The 24336-nt window shown below is 50.7% G+C and overlaps 2 protein-coding genes across 2 annotated transcripts in view; one reads left to right on the forward strand and one right to left on the reverse strand.

Moving 5' to 3' along the window:
• LOC135205547 (propionyl-CoA carboxylase beta chain, mitochondrial-like) overlaps positions 1-6207 on the reverse strand; it is a 179636-nt gene extending 173429 nt beyond the window's left edge. The window contains exon 1 of the mRNA XM_064236309.1: positions 5975-6207. Coding sequence (XP_064092379.1) covers positions 5975-6175 — 201 coding nt within the window. The 5' untranslated portion in view covers positions 6176-6207. The remainder of the gene's footprint in view (positions 1-5974) is intronic.
• A 3968-nt stretch (positions 6208-10175) lies between these two features.
• Positions 10176-24336, forward strand: part of LOC135205549 (cullin-3-like) — a 130587-nt gene continuing 116426 nt past the window's right edge. Inside the window, 1 exon segment of the mRNA XM_064236310.1 lies at positions 10176-10556. Coding sequence (XP_064092380.1) covers positions 10494-10556 — 63 coding nt within the window. The 5' untranslated portion in view covers positions 10176-10493.

Consider the following 24336-nt stretch of genomic DNA (forward strand, 5'->3'; position numbering starts at 1 on the left):
AGACGTATCCCGTGCGAATGGGCCCAAGCAGACACCAGAGTGAACACTCGCGTGAACACCTGTGGGGCGGTTGAGAGACCGAAGCAAAGTGCCCTTGAACTGGTACACCGCTCCCGTCGAGGATGAAGCGGAGGTACTTTCTGGAGGACTGATGAATGGGTATTTGGAAATACGCATCCTTCAAGTCCACTGAAAGCATGAAATCGTTCTCCCTGATGGAGTCGAGCACTGAGCGTCCGTCTCCATCGTGAACCGGGTCTGGCGAACAAACCGGTTCAGGGGAGAGAGATCTATCACCGGGCGCCAGCCTCCCGTAGACTTTTCCACCAGGAAGAGTCGACTGTAAAAGCCCGGTGACTGATCCGTGACGATTTCTACAGCTCTCTTGCTCAGCATGGTCTTGATCTCCTGTCTCAGTGCTACGTCCTTCGATGACCTGGAACGTACGACTGCTGTTGGACCGGGTTGGAGGTGATGGGTGGCCGAGATTCGAAGGGTAATAGATATCCCTCCCGAAGGACATCTACAATCCAGGTCTCGGCGCCGTAGTTTTAGCGCTGCCAAGTTGCCCAATGGCTGGCCAGGCACCCCCCACTTCCGGCAGCAGGTGAGGGGGAACGCCGTCCCTAGCGTTTCCCCCCTTTCTTCGACTTCTTCCAGAGCCTCCACGGGAGGAGGAGGGCTGGGAGGAGGGCTGGTTACGGCCCCCCTTGCCAGAAGTCGAAGAAGACAGAGTATTCATTCTCCCCGGGGCTTCGACGCAGCTACCGTCTAGCCACCGAGGAAGCGCTAGCCGAGCTCTTAGGACTTGGCCGCAGTCCGAGGCTGCCCCAGAAGCCTTCGAGACCGCCTGGTGAACCAGCCGGTCCACTGTCGTCAGTGCGCCGTCTGTCCACCGCAGCGTCCACCATCTCTCCTGGGAAGAGAGACGTGGAACTCCGTAAAGGTCCGTTGCGAAGTCCCAACGCCGCTTCACGCCCAGCCGCCCTGGAAACCCGAGTAAGGACAGCGTCCTTCGTCGGAGAACCAGGTTGGCCCACAGGTTCACCGTCTGGTGGGCAAGGAAGGAGATGGCTCTTCCCCCAGACTGGCAAAGTCTCCTGAAGGCCGAGTCATCTTCGGGAGAAATTCCCCCGGAGTTGGTTGCGACCTTAGATACTGTGAGGGACCACAGATCTAGCCAGGAGACGGCCTGGAAAGCTGCCATGGCGGTAGATTCCAGGCCGAGTGCCTCTTGCTGCGAGAACCACAGGTTCTCGGACAGGAGCTGCTGCAGAGACACACCCGGAGTTAGCCTGGCTAACTCCGGGTTCACCTGTTTGGGCGGCATCGGGTCTTCAGATGCCACGTAAAACCGCCGCTGTCGCAGCAGAGGAGGTGGAAGCAGCTTGCTCGACCTGCCAGACTTGAGCGAACCGTCTGGTCCGGAGACAAGCGATTCAACCTGGTCCAGCACTGAGTCCGCAAGCTCAGAACGCGGCAAACCCACCGTCGGTCTGGGTTCCCTCTTCGGGGGCCCCAGAACGACTCGAGCCGGGACGTGGGCTCGGATGGTGGGAGCGGCGATCCTTCCCCTTCCGAGGTCGTTGTGCTGACGAATCAGCGCAATAACCTCGGCAAAGTTCCTCTGGATCTCAGGAGTGACTGCGTTCCTGCGGAGTCGGGACCGTCCAGTCCCTCAAACAGGAGCACCTCCCGAGAACCCTCCTCCCTCAAGGAGAGGAGCAGCGACCAGACCCCTCTCGGTCTCCTCCAACCACCTGTGCGTACGACCTGGCTGGTCCCGAGAACCGAGCCTGGCGGTACGTACGACGACGTGGTGGGATCCTGAAGGGCGCACCCCTCACGATCACTCCTCAATACCTCGCCCCTCCCGGTGTAACCCAACCCGAGGAGGTTGAAGGTATGGGAGAGGAAGACCTGACGCTCCCTCCTCGCTCGCTGGCAGAACCAGCGGGCTTGGAAGACTGCAGGCGATCGCCAACCCGCGGTTGGCGATCGAGCTGCAGACCTAGTCGAGCCGTCTCGCTGTGGAGAACGGCGGTGGAACCGAGGAACAGCGGCCCCGGTCCTCGTGTGTCAGAGGAAGCTGGTGCTGGTCGCCGTACCCGATCGCTCTCTGTGAGAGTGACGGTCAGGCGACCGGCGAGCTCCACTGTCACGGTGAGATCGGTGCGTATCCTCACGGTGCGTCAGTTCGCTGGTACCAGCCGTGGCTGGTGCCGGCGAACGAACGGGGGGACCTCTTCCCAGCCTCAGCCCGTGGCCGGTCATGGACCGTCACGTCCGCCCGGGTAGCCAGCTGCTCGCCGCGAGAGCGAGAGCTGGTCTGGTGAGAGTCGCGGGAGCGGCTGTCACCAGTCTTCCGCTCCGTGCCGTGAACCTGACGCTGAGCGGACTCAGAGGTCTGGTTCCTGGCTGCACGGTCGCTGGTAGGCGACCGTACACTCGGTACCTCTCGCGAACGAGCGGACCGAGACGGACCCTGCTGCTGTGGCCGAACCACAGACAGCAGGTGAGGAACAGTGCCGGTGTTAGCCGGCACTCCCTCGGGTCCCCGTAGTCTTCTTCCTTGCGGAAGAAGAGACGGGTCCTGCCCCCGCAAAAAAGAAGGAGCAGGGTGACCAGCGGAAGAACCCCCCGTCACCAGAGCGAGACGGGCCCTTAGAAGTTCCCGAAGGAGACTTCTTAGGGGGGGGGGGAGGCGACCTTCTTCTTCTTCGGCGGGGGTGAGCCTTAGAAGAAGAAGGGGAAGAGGCGGCAGACGACGACGACGACGAAGAAGACGATGAAGACGACGACGACACCTTCCTCCTCTTCTTCTTCTTCTTCGTCAACCTCTCAGGACCGACGTCAGATCTGTCATCCAGGACGGAGCCGGGGCTGCTGTTGCGAAGCAACAGGGCCCGGACGCACCTGTCGAACAGATCAGCATCGGGAGCAGCGGCGCCAGGACAGGGAAAAACAACATCAGCAGGTGCAGGCATCACAGGAACGGCAGACGAGACAGCAGGAGCAGGTACAGGAACGGCAGCAGTGGTCACGGCAGGTACGGGCAGACTGTGTAGGCGGTCCAGATGGGCGGACCAGCGGCACAGACATCCTAGGTACCGGTGGGAGGTCCAGGGCGAACTCTTCGGGCACACGAAGTCGGCGCGGCAGCACGGCAAACCCAGGTGACGGCATCACACTCCCCCGAGTTACGGCGACTGGACCCTGCACCGATGTAGTGGGTGTCACAGAGACCGCGTGTGCTGGGTGTACACCAGGTGAGGAGGTGAAGCATAGCCGGTGTGTTGTAAGGGTCGTGGTGGTGGTCGTGACGTTGCATGGGTGACCGCCACGGCGCCAGCGAGATGGTAGAGCAGCCCCTGACACTCGGCACGCCTGCAACCCCAACGATGCCCACACCTGTCCGAGGTCATCCTTCGCGGCAACCGCACCTCCGAGGAGCAAAAAGTCGGGTGATTAGGGGGTGATCCTCTACCCGCTCGCGCGAAGACGAACGGATAGAGGACCCAGAGTTACAACTGGACGTCAGGGTATCTAGCCGCCCTCCACACATCGAAACAAGTCAGGAGAAGAGAAGGACCTAGACCACCCCCCCCGAAGGGGAAGGCGCGAGACATGGAAGTTGAGCGGGCGGCAGGAAAGAAGACGAATGTCCGTCACCAAAGGAGTGCGGGAGAGCTTTCCGACGACTCCTTTGCAGGCCTTCGCTTCTTCCTGCCCTCATACAAAGTCCACTGCGCCTCCGACCAATCATTACAAACATCACAAGGCTCGGCTCGGGTGCATTCGCGCCCCCGACACCGCACACAAAATATGAGGGTCTATCTCCGGGAAAGAGCGGAACTTCCGCATTTACGCCCTTCGGTACCCGGGCATAGTCTCCGTGGGGTAGCGAGGCGAGGAGATTCCATCATAAACAAATTAGGTGAATTAATATGAAAAGAGAGACTGATTGTACTTACAATTAACTCTTTCATACACAACACAACCAATACTTAAGAAAGCAAACGACGAGAAGCGGGCAGAGAGCGTCGAACACACACGTCCACTCGCTGTGAGGCCGAAAGCAAAAGTGATTTGTTTACCTCCCAGTCGCGCGCGCGCGCCTGTGCGGACAAAGCAGTTAACTACCGAACCCCACCCTTGTTCGAAAGCTTACGACCTATCCAGCTGCCGCTAGTACCTTCCTATTGTAAAAGGACCGAAGGTTTGTATGCCGTGTCGGAACAAACAGAATAACAGTCGGGTAGAGAGCAGTGTAGAACACATCCATCAACATCGACAGCTGAAAGCAAATTAGAATGTTTACATCCAGTTGGAGGGAGTACCAAAAACCGTACCTACTGAACAAGAATTTTAAGTAATATTTATTCGGACGACTGTAATTAACCCCCCAGGGGCCAGTACTATGCATGGCGAAATACATTGGACGGCCCCCAATCCCTAGTGGATGTCGTATCCGCGGTTACGTTCCTTGGAGTCCATGCGGACTGCTTCTGTAGAAATACCCCAAACTGCCTTGCTTGAAGATTTCAGCGGCCGTGACCAAGCTATGCCTCAAACATTTTCTACTCTAAAGGACTGACGGTTGTATATCGTGTAGGAACAACAATAACCACTTATAATATCAACAAAAAGCAAATGTTGTTTCCTTATAATCTATGGTCCTAATCAAGTTTAGATTTTCCCTAAGCTTTATTCCCTTTGTGTTTTTTATAATCTTTGCTTCTGTAAGATAAACTGTTAATTTTTTTTGCAAATCCTATACTTATGTTTGCAGATCTGTTGAAAGAATTTAGAATTGAGTATACAATTTAGGCCAAAGGCCAAGCACTGGGGGCTGTCAGGTTATACTGAAATGGAAATTATAACAGGGAAAAGTTTGAAAAGTGTAAAATGAGGAAACCCCCACAATTGCACTATGAAACAAGATGGAAGAAAGAGAATATGAAAGGAGGTTTAGTAAAAGGAATGAAAGGGATTGCATTTAGGGGCCAAAGGGACACTACAAAGAACCTTTAATAATGCCTACTGCGAGCACTAATCCCTCGGGAGCTCTGTTGAAAAAAGAACTTGAAGATACCTACTAGCTATCAGTATTTGAAAGAAAACTTCTAACACAGACAAGAGAGCTGTGAATTTGGACCCCTAACTGCAGGATTACTTGAAATTGTGAACCTAGCATACAGCAGTAGTACCTTAGGTAGTAGCTACTACTAGCTAGCCTATACCTAGCTACCTACCTATTAGCAAACTGTACCTACTACTAGGTACCTAGGTATACTACTCTGTTTTTTTCCATCTGTCCTACCGCCTGCGGTGTTTGCGTATGGTAACACTGCGTCCCGGCCTTTAGATAGTTACATTCAGCTTACATTCAACAATGATAATAATATCCTATTTCAAATTTTAACGGTGTAATTAGGTAGCATAGAGTAATTTATTAAAACATTTTCAGTGGCAAATGTAAACCCAGATATCCTTTTAATTACCTAAAACTTACACACAGCGTAATTATTTAAAGCCCCGGACGCAGTGTTACCATGCGAGAACACCACAGGCGGATGGACAGATGAAAAAAAACAGAGTAGCTATACCTACCACCTAGCTACAGGATAGCCTAAGCATCACAATCGTTATACATCCAAATACCTTATTCCATTAAAAACACTTGAGCTTGTAATTAACAAACATCCATTCCTGTAATGAAATTTAGGGCATTAAAATACAAGGTCTCCCTGACTTAGGATGTTACGTAAGCGACGTAACGTAGGTAGCCCTGAGACGATAGCCTGGGACTAGGCAGTAGTTACAAGAGCACTGGCGGGATTTATATGGATTGCTGCTACCTAATGTATTTGATTTCTTTTTCTATGATAGTGGTATAATCGGGGGTGCCGGTCTCGACTAACCTAGCATGACCTAGGGCAAGGTCTCACGACTAGGCCAAGGTAATAATCACCTTTTTATGCTGAGCATCGATTCTCTTTTGGCCGCCTCCAAGTAAAGCATCGCTTCTCTTTTTCTGAATCTTTTCTCGGACTTGCAGAGTATGTGCAACAGAACAGCTCCGCACTGCAGAACTGTTAATTCCTCTGAGAGCCGAAATGCCATAATTTTTGACCAGGCGAATAGCCGGGTTCCTGGCAACTTGCAGAGCCATGTTTACTTCGTGACGTCACACCAGCTGTTGAAATTCATCCGCCTTTCACAGGACAACGTTCCGTCAGATCTTTGAGCCCCAAAATTGAAATGAGTGGAACGTTCTTCGTGAATAAAGTGAACATAATGTGGAAAAGGTTTTTCGCTTACTTTGTAAGTATCATTCTATTGATCATCTTGGTGAATTCAGGTATATCAGCTCTAATTTCCATTACATTTTTTTATTTAATTAACATCTTTCCCCATAAATTGTCTTTAAGTCCTGGCTAGTTTCGGAGCACTCTTAGTTATAGTCTGTTGGCTATCTATAAAAGTTTTCTGCTCAATTATTAAAGAAAGAACAAAAGTCCGTCCTTAATGCTTTTCATTCCATACCTGTAAGTTGACACATCTTTTTAGTTCTGGTGCAACTTCTTTAATGGTCTGGATGCAGTGTAGTACTGAGTGTTATCCAATAACTCTGTTGTATTTTGGCCTCACTTATCTGTACATCCCTCCTTTTATGCATAGTTATACTTTTATTGGTGCATAACTTTCATTTGCAGTGTTGCGATGTATGTCAAAACACATTATATTTACTTCTTCATTTGACTTATTGGAATGTAACTCAATTTGAGTGCACACTTTACGTTGGGTTTTATTAATTTCAGACTTGGATGCCTTATTAATTAAACCCTTATACGTTCATAGACACAAAAATCACTATTGTAGTTTAGTCCAGTGATTTCCCGTCATATGAGTAAGCATTCTTAGTGTATCCGCTCTCAAATATTTCATTGTGGATTACGAAAGATACATTTTCCAATGTGATGAAATTCTCTTTTCTTCACATTTTATTTTATTTGTTCATCAGTGTTAAGCCTGAGCCCGTAAGTTTTTATTACATGCTCCTCTGCGGTATTCTTATTTACTTTTTTAATATCAAGCCTTTATGTTTCTTTTGTTGTCAAATTAATGTTCATTTTGTTTAGCTTAATTAGTTCTAATGTTTTTTTTTCCTCCTTTTTCGTCCAACATTTTGTTACATTCATAATTTCCTGTTTGGTCATAATATATTTAGAGCTGTCCATAACTATGCAGAACTGCATCAGCTGAGAAAAATTAGACTTTGGATACACTGTACTCCATGGTTTAATTGTCATAACCCGTGGACAGTTCGCTAGAGTATTTCTAGTATCAAATGAACGTCGGTTCTCATGTCCTCACGCCCGAGTTGTCAATGTACATTGCGATTTGTGATTCGTAATTTGAAAGTCAGACTAGTCATACCAAATCCTTCCCGTCTTTTCTTTTCGTTAAAATGTATATCAGGGTTCAGTTTAACATCACCGGAAATTAATTAAAGAATAGTAATCACAACTTATCAAAAGAAAAAACTCTGAAACAAAAATATGAAATCTTTCATAAAACAGGTATCATTATGGGAAATCAAACCCAACTGAACTGACCTAAGACAATTCAGAGGTCGACAGATCAACATATGTGGACCCCATTCATTATGTCTTGCATGACGAAGGAATAGCTCATTAGTTGAGGGAAGGTCTATAAGGATAGATTTTACTCTTAAAATAAAGAAAAGGGGGCAGGTTCAACATTAAAGGGAGAGACATATCCTGAAGAAATCCATAAGTCTTGCTACGTTCGTTAATTAGTATGTAGTACTTTCCACTTCTTTACCTCTTTTCCTGATTTTTACTGCAAGATGCCCGGAAAGAAATCTCAGTAGTTTTAAAAGCTTTATCGTATAATTTGGAGCATGTGGATTATTGCGAGATCGGAGATAGGGGAGAGAAACTGCAAAACCCAGAGAAATTGAAAAAAATTTTGCAAGAAGAGATATTTGCGAATGATTCTGAGAAAGACTAAAGTTAAAAATATCTATAAAGCAGTACAGGCGCTGTGCACCATTATTTAACGAATTTTAGCTTAGTTTTATTACATTCTAAAATGTTCATAAAAAGTATTGTGCGCATCCACTCGAAAGGTAGCAATGCTCTCTGTGTTATATAGGATAACTCTATAAACTAAACGTTCTTCCGCATTGGTTTTCGAAAACTCTCATGCACATCGGGCCTAATTAATTCATCTATTAGGTAACAACCAGTGAATTCACAGTGGAGGTGGCTTTTATCTAGCAGGGATTTACTTTTTGTTTATACAATTTGCCTTGGAACGATCTTCAGTGAACAAGTTGGTAGACTTACAAAGGCAGTACCATTGGTGCATTATAGTTACGTCTTCGTACAGGCTTTATTAAGGAGTATACTTACTTCGACGCTTCTTTGTGAAGGCTACGTTTCTTAGATGGCAATGTCGCGTTTTCAGCATGTGTCCTATTGCAGCATTCATCACACCATTAAGTTTCTTGCGGTCTTGATTGCTTCTACCTCTGCATCGTCTGTTTGCTTTGCTTTGAAAGCTTAGTTTTTAATCAAGATTTGTTTTAATCACATTATAATGGTGCCCGTTTCGGTTCAGTTTAGTTTTAATCTTTTCCTGTGCCTTTGATGCTTTGCCTCCTTCGTTATTGTTTTTATCTTGGTTACGATACCTCCACTATTAATCGTACATCACCCGAAAAAAGAAACTTCTGATCTAATAGCCTTTTCATTAACCATGATTGATCATAATTAACGATGTGTTTATGGTAAAGAGTCTACAATGTTCTTTTTCCGATTTAGATTTACAGGCTAATTATCAAAGCTGCTTCAGAACATATGGCGTATCATCTACAGTCCCGATGTCCTTTTATCTGTAGACTATAGTTGTTGTTTAAGAAAAGACAGAATAATCCTTCTCGTATATCAATCGTCTCTTGCAGATCGACGTATCAGGGATTCCCATTTGGAAGAGCAAAGAATTATCTCAACTAAATTTTACTACTTTCTTTAGTATAATACTATTTTCTTTAAAACTTTCTTGATGGCTTCGAATGATAGAACTTTTAAGTGTACCTATATTTCTTGAGAATGTAGAATGTGGATTGTCATTTGCTTCTCAGTATATTTATTGTTTTGATTATCTAATTGCTTTTTGCCAATATTGAGTTTATTCTTACAGTGCACAGGCTCTTTGTATATACAGCTGTCAGGCAAACAGATCGTACCATCTGCATCTGATAACGTAGACTTCATATCAAACACCTATTGTAGCCATTTATCAACATTTTCTTATTCTTATATGCCGAGTAGGGAATATTACCCACGTATATTTTTTTTTATCAACCGATTGGACCGAACGAACGATCTTATATATATATATATATATATATATATTATATAATATATATATATATATATATATATATATATGAATAACTTGATCACGAAGTATATAAAACGTGATGCTATCTCGCTTTGCATTTTTTTCCTTCGTGACAAAAACTATATATATATATATATATATATATATATATATATACTCTATATATATATAATATATAATATATATATATATATATATATGTACTATATATATATATGTATATATATATATATATATATATATATATATATGTGTGTGTGTGTGTGTGTGTGCGTGCGTGTGTGTGTGCGCGCGCGTGTGTTTTGCATGCATAAACTACAAAAAGTAGTTTTCATTTTTTTGTCAAGATCAAACAGCATTCAAATGACCAAAAGCTAATTATGTAGGTATAAAGCCACTTGTTACACAGAGCGAAGGTAACGTATCCAATTCATACTTTAATTGGAACTAGTCTGGTTTTTGTAACTCTTGATATTTAATTTTGCATTTTTCACGTGTTGAAGAGTTAACAAATTGCTTTAATGAAATAACTCCAGAAATGTCCTAAATTATAGGAAACGCTTTTTAATGAAAAATAAAAAAGAACAAGTTATCCTATATGGTACTGTAAAAAAATAACGAGTGTCGGTGATCCAAGAAATGAATTTTAAAAACCATAAAAAGGCATAGAATAAAAAAGGACAAAAGATAAATGGAAATAAACATGCACTTTGGAACTAGTTTTCCTCGCGCAATGTGAAAGTCATCTATCAACAATCATGGCGGATGATCATTGTGCTTTGTGGCCCTAGAGAAACAAATATCGTTTTGTCAGTATTTCCTAGTATCTGTCGTCAGCATGACTGTATTAGTAATATGTCCATGAACCATTTGTTGATGCAATTTGCTCGTCGGATGCGCGTAAAGATGCCGTATATGAGTTGGGGACAATGAAATGTTGTTGATGTTTTGATCGGGTGCAACAGCGATTCTGATCACTGAAGAAGTGTCAAGGAATTTGGCCACAGCTCGTTCAGGCTTGTGTTTGTCACTTCGGGATTGCGAAAACCAGCGAGATGTCTTCTATAAAGCCCACCAACAAAAAGGAACACCAAAAGATGCGGATCCGGGCGTTTCCCGTGAGTATCCTTGACGTAGGTTAACCAAGTAGGCCATTCCCAGAGCCATGGCCACAATTCAAATGTTTCGCCTCTGCCTCTTTCATTGTTTATGTTTGAACGCCTTCGCCTTTATCCTTCACCCGAAACTCTAGGACAGAGTCAGTCTACCCTCAGGTATTTTAGGGCATTGGCAGTTTTAGCTGTTATTCTAGCCCCTAGCCACCTAGTTAAGGGCCAAACCGAGGTGGTCTACCTTAAGCCTAATTACCTAAGTTAGGTTACGCCTATTAAAACGTGTAGGTTACTATGCTAAGTGTTATGGGGTTTAACTCTTCCCTATGAGACCTGCCATACTTAGGTTGTTTAAACTAGGCTATGTAGCTATGAGGGAATCATTGAGGGTTAGGCTAGAAAGGGAGGAAATGTTTAACTAGCCTAAATCCAACATACAGGCGCCTAATCACCCAACAGAATTTTCAGTTGATGTGTATTACCTAACAGGGTAAAAAACCGCATGGTACAGGGGTGGACCATGTACGATCAGTGTGTACAACCCCCAAAAAAGTACATTATAACGCGTCCTGACATCGGAGATGGGCGTCAGACGCGACTTGTTTTTGGTGAGAAACGGAGCTAAAGACCTCTACTCTGGTGTCAGGACGCGTTATAATGTACTTTTCTTGGGGTTGTACACATTGATCGTACTTTGTCCACCCCTGTACCATGCAGTTTTTTACCCTAGTAGGTATTAGGTATAGGTACCTAATTTCAGAAAATTATGATGAGAATGAAGATGTAGCATAGCTAGTAACAACATGTATAGGGATGGATTTGTTTAAATTTGATGCACCCTGCTAAAGTCCTTCTAGCATAGCTACTTGGTCAAAGGAGTGTCTCGGGAGGGTGGAAGAGCAATGCCAAATCTACCTATTGTCCTCATTATGAATGAGGTTATTGAAGACACCCTATTGATACTTTAAAACAAATGGCTTTATTTAAGGAACGCCTCATTATAGGGTAAAATACTGAATGGTCACCTCTACCGTAGCACGACCACCTTCCCGAAAATCAGAAATTAGTATGGCATTAATTTGTGACTTGGGAGAAAACACTTCGGTATGAAAGTACAAGAGCTCTTGAGGTATTGGTTCGATGAACGCTGGCTCTTTACTAGGTAGTAATGTCTATCCTGGGTTACAGGACGTGTTAAAGTACTTTTTCAGGAAGGTGGTCACGCTATGGAGGCTGGCCATTCGGCATTTTTACCCTAATTGATGGCAGCTTTAGTATGATCATAAAATTTTTAGAAATATAATTTAGAAATCCTAATTAAGACAATGTGATAGCACTTCTTACATGTGCTGCCACATGTGCTCACTCTAAGGTCATGGTGGGGAAGAAACAATTATAAGTTGTTCCGATACGAGTATAAACCATCGGTCCTTTACAATAGGAAGGTAACTAGCGGCAGCTGGAACGATCGTAAGCTTCGAACAAGGGAGTTCAGTAGTTACCTAACTGCTTGTCCGACAGTGCGCGCCGCGCGACTGGGAGGTAAAGAACCACTTTGCTTTCGGCCACGTTGGTGGATGGACGTGTTCTTCATCGCTCTCTGCCTGCTTCTTCGTCGTATGCTTTGTGTTGTTTTCTCAACTTGGTTTGTTTGTGTGTGAAAGAATACTGTAAGTACGTGTACTTTCTTTGTTTTTTTACATTAATTATTATGGATCCTCGTGAATTGGAGCTGTCCCCGCGCCCCCCCATCAGCCGCAGAGTTTGCCCTGGTGGATCCCCATTTAAATTGTGCTCGGTGCCGGGGGCGTGAATGCTCTCGGGCCGAGCCCTGTGATGTTTGTAATTCATGGTCGGAGGAGCAGTGGGTGCTGCACGAAGCTAGGAGGAAGCGACGTAAGCCTGCCAAGGAGTCATCGGAAAGCTCTCCGGCGACTCCTTTGGTCATAGACACGTCGTCTTCCTTCCTGCCGCCAGCTCAGCTCCCGCGTATGGCTCCTTCCCCATCGGAGGGGGTTTCTCGTTCCTTCTCTTCGCCCGATCCGTTGAGCGTAGAGGAGGGAGCGAGATACCCCGACGTACAGCTGTATTCGGGGTCTTCCGTTCGCTCGGGGTGGGCTCGCCCCCCTCTCTGTGCGAGGGGTAACCCCTCCTACTAACCCGACTTTTGCTTCCTCAGGTGCTCCTGCTGCGGGTGACGACCTCGGCCAGGTATGGTTCTCGCTGGGCCTCCAGGGCACACCGAGCGTTCAGGGGCTGCTTCATCATCTGGTGGGTGCTGTTCCGGTCACCCATGGACTGGTGACCACCACCACCACCACTGTCTCAACCCCAGGGTATGCCGCCCCTCCTCATCTGGTCTATACGCAACATGTGACGTCGGTGACTCCTTCGGCCGCTGTACAGGCCCCGAATGCTGCCGTTCCGAGGAGGGGCGTGCCTCCTCCACCCGAGTTCATCGCCCTGCCAGCCCCTGACTTTCGGTGCCCTTAGAGTTCGCCCTTGGATCTGCCTACGGTACCCAGGATGTCGCTGGCTGCTGCCCCGTCTCCTGCCGTACCTGCCTGGCCTGAGCCAGCCCCTGCCAACGTCGTTCTTGCCCGTGGTGTTGCTGCCCCAGTTGCAGGTCCTTCCGGACAGGTGCAGCCGGGCTGTGTTGCTTCGGCAATAGCCCCGGCTCCGGCCTGGATGGAGGGTCTGACGTCTGTCCTGAGGGAGCTGACGAAGAAGAAGAGGAAGGTGTTGTCGTTGTCTTCTTCGTCGTAGCCTGCCGCCGCCTCTTCCCCTTCGACTTCCAAGGCTTCCAAGCCGAGGAAGAAGAAGGCTTCCTCCTCCCCCCCTAAGAAGTCTCCTTCAGGAACTTTTAAGGGCCCGTCTCACTCCGGTGGGACGAGGGGTTCTTCCGCTGGTCCTCCTGGAGCAGGGCCCGTCTCTCTTCCGCAAGGAAGAAGAAGACGGGGATCAGAGGGGTACCGGCTACCACCGGTACTTCCTCGCCTCTTGCTAGAGGTCCTACCTCTACACCAGGTTCTGGCTCAGCCTTTCGTTCGTGAGAGGTACCGAGTGTACGGTCTCCTGCGGGTGACCGTGCAGCCAAGGCTCAAGCTTCTGAGTTTGCTCGGCGCCAGGAACGAGTTACGGAGCGGAAGGCTGGCGAGAGCCGCTCAGGTGACTCTCACCAGGCCAGCGATCGCTCTCGTAGCGACCAGCAGGCTACCAGGGTTGACATGACGGTCCCAGACTGGTCACGGGCTGAGGCTGGGAAGAGGTCCCCTCGATCGCAGGAACCAGCCCCGGCTGGTTCTAGCGGTTCGACACGTCATGAGGACAGGCACCGCTCCCACCGGGACCGGATGGGTAGGGAGACCAGCAGCAGCTCCTCTTAACGCACGGGACCGAGGCTGCTGTTCTCGGTCCAGCCGCTCTCCCCAGGAGAGCCGCGCGACCAGGCCTGCAGCTCGATCGCTACCTTGGGTTGGCGATCGCCTGCAGCCCCCCAAGCACACCAGTTCTGCCAGTGAGCGAGGGGGAGCGTCAGGTCTTCCCCTCCGGTTCCTTCAACTTCCTCGGGCTACACCGGGAAGGGCGAGGCGACACGCCCTACGAGCCAGGCATGGTCTTAAGACCGACCAGCGTTACCGTGCAAGTGGCGTGACGGGAGGGTCTGTCGCGTTCCTCCTTCTGAAGGAGGAGGGTTTCGAGAGGCGGGTTCTTGTGGAGCCTTGACCGGGTTCCAACCCTCAAACGGGGCAGTCAATCCCGGATCCAGAGGAATTTTGTAGAGGCATGCCTGATTCGTTTCAACACAACGATTCTGAAGGATTCGCTTTCCGGAGGGCCCCAGTCCCGGCTCGAGTCGGTTTGGGGGCCTAAGGAAGGAACCCCCAAAACGACTTTCTTGGGTCTGGCCGCGATCAGAGCTTGTGACTCGGTGCCTGGGCTAAGGTGGACTTGCCTTGTCTCCAGACAAGAGGGCGTACGGTCCGGTAGGTCGTCTAAGTACTTCCCCCGCCTCTACTGCCGACAGAGGAAGTTTTCTACGAACCAACAGAGGATCGATTGCCGCCCAAACAGGTTACCTAGAGCTAGCTAGGTAACTTCGTGTTGTCTGCAAGCAGCTCCTGTCAGAGAAAACCTGTTAGTTTATCTCAGGGGCAAGATGGCATTGCACTTTGGAATCCACCGGCCATGGGGACCCTTTCCAGGCAGTCCCTGCTGGCTGGACCTGTGGTCGTCACAGTGGGGGTCCAAAGGTCGCGGCCAACCTGAAGAATAATCCCAAAACTCCGAAGGTGGACGCTGGGGTGGGAAGGCTATGCCAGTTGGGGGTCGGGCCTTCTTCTTACCCTCACCCACCAAGACTGGTAAACTGTGGGCCACCCCACCCAAGGAGCTTGGGTTTAGCGGCTCTCGGCTGCTAAGGACGGTGCATTGCGTCGAAGGAAGGAAAGACTCTTACCTTTTTCGACTTCTGCCAGGGGAGGTTCGCTTTGTTCCGACACGGCATACAAACCTTCGGTCCTTTTACAATAGGAAGGTACTAGCGGCAGCTGGATAGGTCGTAAGCTTTCGAACAAGGGGTTAAGGGGTTCGGTAGTTAACTGCTTGTCCGACAGGCGCAGCGCGCGACTGGGAGGTAAACAAACCACTTTGCTTTCGGCCTCACAGCGAGTAGACGTGTGTGTTCGACGCTCTCTGCCCGCTTCTCGTCGTTTGCTTTCCTTGAGTATATGGTGTGTGTGTATGAAAAAATCATTGTAAGTACAATCATTTCTCTTTATTCAAATCTCCTCGCCTCGCTACCCCACGGAGACTATGCCCGGGTTACGCAAGGGCGTAAATGCGGAAAGTGCCGCTCATTCCCGGAAATTGACCCACATATTTTGTGCGCTCGGTGTCGGGGGCGCGAATGCACCCGAGCCGAGCCCTGTGAAGTGTGTAATAATTGGTCGGAGGCGCAGTGGACTTTGTATGGGGGCGGGAAGAAGCGAAGGCCTGCAAAGGAGTCGTCGGAAGCTCCCGCGACTCCTTTGGTTACGGACACTTCGTCTCTTTCCTGCCGCCCGCTCAGCTTCCACGTTTGGCGCCTTCCCCTTCGGGGGGGGTTTCTGGGTCCTTCTCCTCACCTGACTTGTCGAGAGTGGAGGAGGGCGCAAGATACCCTGACGTCGAGTTGTACTCTGGGTCCTCTATCCGTTCGTCTTCGCGAGATGCGGGTAGAGGATCTGCTAATCACCCGACTTTTGCTTCTCAGGTGCGGTTCGCCGCGAAGGACGACCTCGGACAGGTGTGGGCATCGTTGGGGCTGCAGGGCGTGCCGAGTGTCCAGGGGCTGCTCTATCATCTCGCTGGCTCAGTGGCGGTCACCCATGCGACGGTTACGACCACCACCACGACCCTTACAACACCTGGCTACGCTTCACCTCCTCACCTGGTGTACACCCCGCACGCGGTCTCTGTAATACCTACTACATCGGTGCAGGGGCCAGTCGCCGTACCACGGGGGAGTGTGATGCCGCCAACTGGGTTTGCCGTGCTGCCGCGACCGGACTTCGTGTGCCCGAAGAGCTCGCCCCTGGACCTCCCACCAGTACCAAGGATGTCTGTTCCGCTGGTCCGTCCAACTGGACAGCCTGCACAGCCTGCCGTACCTGCCCAGCCGCCGTTCACGGACGTGACGTTGATGACCACCACTGCTGCCGTTACTGTACCTGCTCCTGCCGTCTCTACTGCTGTTCCTGTGATGCCTGCACCTGCTGACGTTGTTCCTGTTCTCGGCCCCGCTGCTCCCGATGCTGATCTGTTCGGACAGGTGCGTCCGGGCCCTGTTGCTTCCGGCACAGCAGCCCCGGCTCCGCTCTGGATGACAGATCTGACGTCGGTCCTGAGGAGGTTGACGAAGAAGAAGAAGAGGAGGAGGAAGGCGTCGTCGTCGTCTTCATCGTCTTCTTCGTCGTCGTCGTCGTCTGCCGCCTCTTTTCCCCCCCTTCTTCTTCTAAGGCTCCGCCCGCCGAAGAAGAAGAAGGTCGTCTCCCCCCCCCCACCCCCCCCTAAGAAGTCTCCTTCGGGAACTTCTAAGGGCCCGTCTCGCTCTGGTGAGACGGGGGGTTCTTCCGCTGGTCACCCTGCTCCTTCGGGGGCAGGACCCGTCTCTTCTTCCGCGAGGAAGAAGACTACGGGACCAGAGGAGTGCCGGCTAACACCGGCACTTCCTCACCTGCTGGTAGTGGTTCGGCCACGGCAGCAGGATCCGTCTCGGCCTCTCGTTCGAGAGAGGTTATCGAGTGTACGGTCGCCTAACAGCGACCGTGCAGCCAGGAACCAGACCTCTGAGTCCGCTCAGCGTCAGGTTCACGGCACGGAGCGGAAGACTGGTGACAGCCGCTCACGCGACTCTCACCAGACCAGCTCTCGCTCTCGCGGCGAGCAGCTGGCTACCCGGGCCATGACCGGCCACGGGCTGAGGCTGGGAAGAGGTCCCCCCGTTCGCCGGCACCAGCCACGGCTGGTACCAGCGAACTGACGCGCCGTGAGGACACGCACCGGTCTCACCGTGACAGTAGAGCTCGCGGTCGCCTGACTGTCACTCGCACAGAGAGCGATCGGGTACGGCGACCGGCACCAGCTCTTCTGACACACGAGACCGGGGCCGCTGTTCTCGGTGCCAGCCGTTCTCCACAGCGAGACGGCTCGACTAGGTCTGCAGCCTCGATCGCCACCGCGGGTTGACGATCGCCTGCAGTCTTCCAAGCCCGCTGGTTCTGCCAGCGAGCGAGGAGGGAGCGTCAGGTCTGCCTCTCCCACACCTTTCAACCTCCTCGGGTTACACCGGGAGGGGGCGAGGTATTGAGGAGTGATCGTGAGGGGTGCGCCCCTCAGGATCCCACCACGTCGTCGTACGTACCAGGCACGGTTCTCGGACCAGCCAGGTCGTACGCACAGGTGGTTGGAGGAGACCGAGAGGGGTCTGTCGCTGTTCCTCCCCTTGAGGGAGGAGGGTCTCGGGAGATGCTCCTGTTTGAAGGACTGGATGGTCCGACTCCGCAGGACGCAGTCACTCCTGAGATCCAGAGGAACTTGCCGAGGTTATTGCGCTGATTCGTCAGCACAACGACCTCGGGGAAGGATCGCCGCTCCCACCATCGAGCCCACGTCCCGGCTCGAGTCGTTCTGGGGCCCGAAGAGGGAACCCAGACCGACGGTGGGTTTGCCGCGTTTCCGAGCTTGCTGACTCAGTGCTGGACCAGGTTGAATCGCTTGTTTCGGACCAAGACGGTTCGCTCAAGGCTAGCAGGTCTCGAGCAAGCTGCTTCCACCTCCTCTGCTGCGACAGCGGCGGTTTTACGTGCCATCTGAAGACCCGATGCCGCCCAAACAGGTGAACCCGGAGTTAGCCAGGCTGACTCCGGGTGTGTCTCTGCAGCAGCTCCTGTCCGAGAACCTATGGTTCTCGCAGCAAGAGGCACTCGGCCTGGAATCTACCGCCATGGCAGCTTTCCAGGCCGTCTCCTGGCTAGATCTGTGGTCCCTCACAGTATCTAAGGTCGCAGCCAACTCCGGGGGAATTTCTCCTGAAGATGACTCGGCCTTTAGGAGACTTTGCCAGTCTGGAGGAAGAGCTCCTTCCTTGCCCACCAGACGGTGAACCTGTGGGCCAACCTGGTTCTCCGACGAAGGGACGCCGTCCTTACTCGGGTTTCCAGGGCGGCCGGGCGTGAAAGCGGCGTTGGGACTTCGCAACGGACCTTTACGGAGTTCCACGTCTCTCTTTCCAGGAGAGATGGTGGACGCTGCGGTGGACAGACGGCGCACTGACGACAGTGACCGTCTGGTACACCAGGCAGTCTCGAAGGCTTCTGGGCAGCCTCGGACTGCGGCCAAGTCTAAGAGCTCGGCTAGCGCTTCCTCGGTGGCCAAGACGGTAGCTGCGTCGAAGCCCCGGAGAAAGACTCTGTCTTCTTCGACTTCTAACAAGGGGAGCCGTAACCAGCCCTCCTCCCAGCCCTCCTCCTCCCATGGAGGCTCTGGGAAGAAGTCGAAGAAAGGGGGGAAACGCTAGGGACGGCGTTTCCCTCTCACCTGCTGCCGGAAGTGGGGGGTGTCCGCCTGGCCAGCCATTGGGCAACTTGGCAGCGCTACGGCACCGAGACCTGGATTGTAGATGTCCTTCGGGACGGATATCTATTACCCTTCGAATCTCGGCCACCCCTCACCTCCAACCCGGTCCAACAGCAGTCGTACGTTCCAGGGTCATCGAAGGACGTAGCACTGAGACAGGAGATCAAGACCATGCTGAGCAAGAGAGCTGTAGAAATCGTCACGGATCAGTCACCGGGCTTTTACAGCCGACTCTTCCTGGTGGAAAAGTCTACGGGAGGCTGGCGCCCGGTGATAGATCTCTCTCCCCTGAACCGGGTTGTTCGCCAGACCCGGTTCACGATGGAGACGGCACGCTCAGTGCTCGACTCCATCAGGGAGAACGATTTCATGCTTTCGGTGGACTTGAAGGATGCGTATTTCCAAATACCCATTCATCAGTCCTCCAGAAAGTACCTCCGCTTCATCCTCGACGGGACGGTGTACCAATTCAGGGCACTTTGCTTCGGTCTCTCAACCGCCCCACAGGTGTTCACGCGAGTATTCACTCTGGTGTCTGCTTGGGCCCATTCGCACGGGATACGTCTGACGAGGTATCTCACGATCAGGTTAGTCCTGGCGAGCTCCCGCTCGCAGTTGCTACAGGACAGGGATCGACTGCTCGAGTTCTGTCGCGATCTGGGGATCGTTGTGAACTTCGAAAAGTCCGATCTCGAGCCCAAGCAGAGGATGAAGTACCTGGGTATGCTGATCGACACGGTAGCAGGGCGAGTCTTCCCCGCAGACTCGCGGATCAGCAGATTCAGGGAGGCAGCCAACCAGTTCCTGTCTCGACAGGAGCAGGTAGCTCAGCGGTGGCAAGTCGTGATCGGACACCTGTCGTCACTCGAGAAGTTAGTCCCTCACGGGCGTCTTCACCTGCGGTCTCTTCAGTGGAGGCTAAAGGAGAGTTGGTCGCAGGCGACGGATCCCCCAAGCTTTCCAGTGTCACTGACACCGGAAATAAGGCAGGATCTAGCCTGGTGGCTGGACGACAGGAACCTCTTAAGAGGAGTGCCTCTGCGCACTCCCCCCCCGGACATGCAGCTGTTCTCAGACGCATCGACCGAGGGATGGGGCGCACACCTGGAGGAGTTGCTGAACTTCAGGAGTGTGGGACGAGAACGACAAGCACCTTCACATCAATGTACTGGAACTCAAGGTAGCGTTCCTCGCTCTCCAAGAGTTCCAGGACCGCTTGGTGAGACACTCAGTGGTGTTGATGTGCGACAACACCACGGTAGTGGCCTACGTCAACAGACAGGGGGGCCTAGTGTCTCTCCCGTTGTACCAGTTGACTCGGCAGGTGCACGAGTGGGCCGAGGCACATCAATAGAGCTGTCGGCACGCTACATTCCAGGGAAGAGGAATGTAGTAGCAGACACGCTCAGCCGTCGGGATCAGGTGATAGGGACCGAATGTCTCTACACCAGGACGTGGTGGAAAGGCTCTTCGACCTATGGGGGGGCAACCAGAAATCGTGGATCTGTTCGCCAACCGGCAACACAGGAAGCTCCAGGTGTTCCTTCTCGGCCGTGCCGGACCCATGGGCAGCTGCAGAGGACGCTCTTCAACACCCGTGGGACAACCTCTTCGCCTATGCCTTTCCCCCGTTCAGCCTGATTCGCAAGGTGATCAGTCGAGCACTGGTCACCCCGAATCTCAGGAGATCCTGGTGGCTCCCAAATGGCCACAGGCCATTTGGTATCCGGACCTGCTGGCTCTTCTCGCAGGAGAACCGAGAGAGATTCCCCCTTCCTTGGCCACAACCTTCTCGCCCAGCCACACGTCGAGCGGTACCACCGAGCAGTCCAGTCCCTACGTCTTCACGGCTGGCTGTTATCCACCATCTCTTGCGAACGAGAGGCTTTTTCTCGTAGCGCAGCAACAGAGATGGCTGGAAACGTCCGTCAGTCCTCTGCAGCTGTGTACCAGGGGAAGTGGGCCGTCTTCTGTGGTTGGTGTCGTAAGACGGGGTCTACTCCTCTCAGAGCCACTCTTCAGCAGGTAGCGGATTTCCTCGTTTTTCTTCGCCGAGAGAAGCTCCTCTCAGTCCCCACAGTCAAAGGATACAGAGCCGCCTTGGCGCTCGTCCTGAAACTGAGGGGATTGGACATCTCGAACTCGTTCGAGATCTCCTTGCATGAGGAGCTTCGAAAGGTCTTGCCCACCCAGGGGACTCAGGCTCCCTGCGTGGGATGTGACTCTCGTCCTTAGGAGTTGACTCGAACGCCGTTCGAGCCACTCCGAGAGTCGTCAGACAGGGATCTGACCCTCAAGACCCTCTTCTTGCTGGCCCTGGCATCGGCGAAGAGAGTACGGGAACTTATGGTCTTTCCCATGATGTACGACATTCCAGGGGATGGGGATCTGTGACGCTCGATTTCGTCCCGAACTCGTTGCGAAGACTCAGAAACCCGTCGATCCCTGACGACAGGTTCGAGTCGTTTCACGATTCCCTCCCTAATGGACTTCACCGATAATGATGCGGATGAGATGCTGCTTTGTCCTGGGAGGGCGCTACGACGCTATCTGAAGAGAACTCGACACCTCAGGCCTGAGTGTCGACGCCTCTTCGTTAGCACCGGGGTAACCAAGAAAGGAGTATCCAAGAACACTCTTTCATTCCGGCTGCGTGAGGTCATCAGGAGGGCGTATGAGGCTGATGGTAGTGACGACATCCGTACGTCCCGTCCGAGAGCTCACGAAGTCAGAAGTATTGGCCCCTCGTTGGCGTTTCGTAAGAACTTCTCCGTGGCGCAGGTACTGAAGGCAGGGGTCTGGTCTAACCAGACTACCTTTACGGCCTTCTACCTTCGGGATATTGCCCACAGGTCCTTGGATACCTTTTCCTTGGGACCCGTGGTGGCTGCTCAAACAAGTTGTGTAGCAAACCCAGACCCTCGCAGGCTGAAAAACAGCATCGAGTCCTGGTGTGACTGTGGGGATGGATGTGGAATGAGTGAGTGACTGGCTCCCTCTTCCCGTCTTTTCCTCCTCCTCTACCTATGGGCAGAGGGCCACGGTCGTCACTACGCTGGATGAGGACGAGATGCAGGTGAGCTATATGACAGAGCCCCATCCTATCCCTTTCACTAGGGATGGGAGCAGAATATCCACCACTTCCTCCTACAAGGGGGGGAAGTGGATGCCTACAGGAGTCAAATCCATGACTTTATATTTGCTCCTGTACAGGAACAAGTTCTTACATTGCTGGTACGAAGAGATACGCTTGCCTCTCTCTTAGTACTCGGTCCAGAGGTCTGACCATTGATCCTGCGGTGCACACCCCGATCAATCGGACAGAGGCTTGGATCCCTCCCTCGCTCTTACGACCAGGGAGGCTCCAAGGTTGGGCGAACACCAGTCTGTTCACAAAAGACTCAGATTCCACCCACCAAGAAAGTGAGTCTTCCTATTGTAAAAGGACGAAGGTTTGTATGCCGTGTCGGAACAAATGACAATTTGTCCAAAATTGCATTTTCCTAACTATACAAACCTGAGGTCCTTTTACACATAGCCCCACCTCATGCCACCCCCCCCTCACTCTGCAGTTTTTGCTTGGCCAAAGCAAAAGTGATTTGTTTACCTCCCAGTTGCGCGCGCGCGCCTGTCGGACAAGCAGTTAACTAACCGAACCCCTTGTTCGAAGCTTACGACCTATCCAGCTGCCGCTAGTACCTTCCTATTGTAAAAGGACCTCAGGTTTGTATAGTTAGGAAAAATGCAATTTTGGACAAATTGTCATATCAGCCCTCTTTTATTAGCCAGTTATCAGCACCAGAAATCATCGCTTTTCAGTTATCGACGATTTTCGCTTAACATCAGGTTGTCAGAACAGAACCCCTGGCAATAATTGGAACTACCTTATTCCCAATAGAGTGGGTACTGGACTGTCGAGTATGTGCCGAACGTCAGAAGTTGTGGGGGGGAACTGAAATTGAATTTGTTTGTGACGTCCAAAACCATCGTTTTCTGCTTTTCTGTGCTCCTTTTCCAGACCTGCCAGCCTGGGTGACAGACGCCATGATGGTAGATTGGTCAAATCTAGACATACTATATGCCTTCCCTCATTTTGGGATGATCAGGAAACTTCAAAAGAAGTTCCACTCGCACCAGAATGTCAAGATGACCCCTTCTGACCTCACAAGGAATGGTACCCGGACCTTGTTAATCTCTTGTTAGACCATCCAAGACTCCTTCTGTCGATTCCAAGTCTGTCCAGACAACCACACTTCAGGGGCTTTTATCGAAACGTGTCCACTCTGGCCCTGACAGGCTTTTGACTGTGCAGACTATCTCGAGCTAAAGGCCTTTCAAGAGCTGGGTCAGAAGCTGTCACTAAATGTAGACGACTTTCTACTAGCAAAGTCTACCAGGGAAATATGTATGCACATTAAAAAATTTGTTACACTAGTGCGTACAACATACGTGAACATTATCCTCTTCAGGTGCAGGTTCATCAAAACCCAAGAATTCTAGTTCCCCTTATTCATCGCTTTCCTGTGCCTCTAGATTGCCGCCTTTCCTCTACATAGCTGCCTTCCATAGCAGGTGATAGCTGCTGGTTGAAGTATTGTGCTCTCTCGCTTATGATGGTGGAGTCAAGGGGCACGTTCTTCTTACGGCAGTCTTTGATCCTGTATGCGAGTGCAGATTTCATCTGTACGATTTTTTTATCTTTCACTGTTGATACTGCTTTTGCTGTACCAAAGTAGGTCATGCTTACACTTTCTGATTTTGCTTTCTTTTTTTTGTAATGTATCTCACCGTGCTGTCATTCACGTTAAAGTGGAGGCTAACAATTGTCCCTCTTCAACGTATCAAGAACTTTCACCTCGTTGAACTTCATTATGGTCTTCTTTTTCTGAGGCTCTTTTTCAGAAGCCTTAGAAGGAGCAGGCTGCTTTTTAGGAGCCATTTTCGGCACAATTCACACGGATACTTGTTGATATGTAAAACACAGGTTTGAGATTACGTCTGCATATATCAGTAACTCTACGCAATGAGGCTGTTCAGAGAGAGATGCGCGATACCCACAATTCCATCTTCGCGAGATGCGACTCGGGTTTCAACCAATCAACTCAAAGTGTACAGCCAATGAGCTCCAAGGAAAATGCATACTGTTCCTGGATTGCCTGCTTTGCAAATGACAGCTAATAGCCTGTTTGGTATCATTTCTTCAGGGTACTGCTTTTAAGAGGGCATCGCGGCGTCCTAAGAATTGTTTATCTGCGGAAAGTTGGCTTGGGTGGAACATTGTTTAAGAAGAAAAAATTATGTTATTGAAATTTTGCTGGATATATTAAATTTTTACAGAACTGTAATATTTGAAAGTGAATCAATATTTTGTTCATGAAACTTACCTGACGATATATATAGCTGTATTTCTGAAGTCCGACAGAATTTAAAAATTCGCGGCACACGCAGTGGGCGGCCGGGCCCAGGTGGTAGTACCCATTCCCGCCGTGGGAGGCGGATATCAGGAACTATTCCCATTTTCTATTTCATATTTTTTCTGTCGCCGGTCGGTAAACAACTGTTTACAGACCTCCGCCTAGGATTTTGAAAACTTCAATTAGCCGCTTAAGTATCCTAATTATTCTTTCGATTATCTTGGATTTGTGGCTAGGCATACGCTATCGTAAAT

Source organism: Macrobrachium nipponense, chromosome 24, assembly GCF_015104395.2.
Source record: "Macrobrachium nipponense isolate FS-2020 chromosome 24, ASM1510439v2, whole genome shotgun sequence".
NCBI lineage: Eukaryota > Metazoa > Arthropoda > Malacostraca > Decapoda > Palaemonidae > Macrobrachium > Macrobrachium nipponense.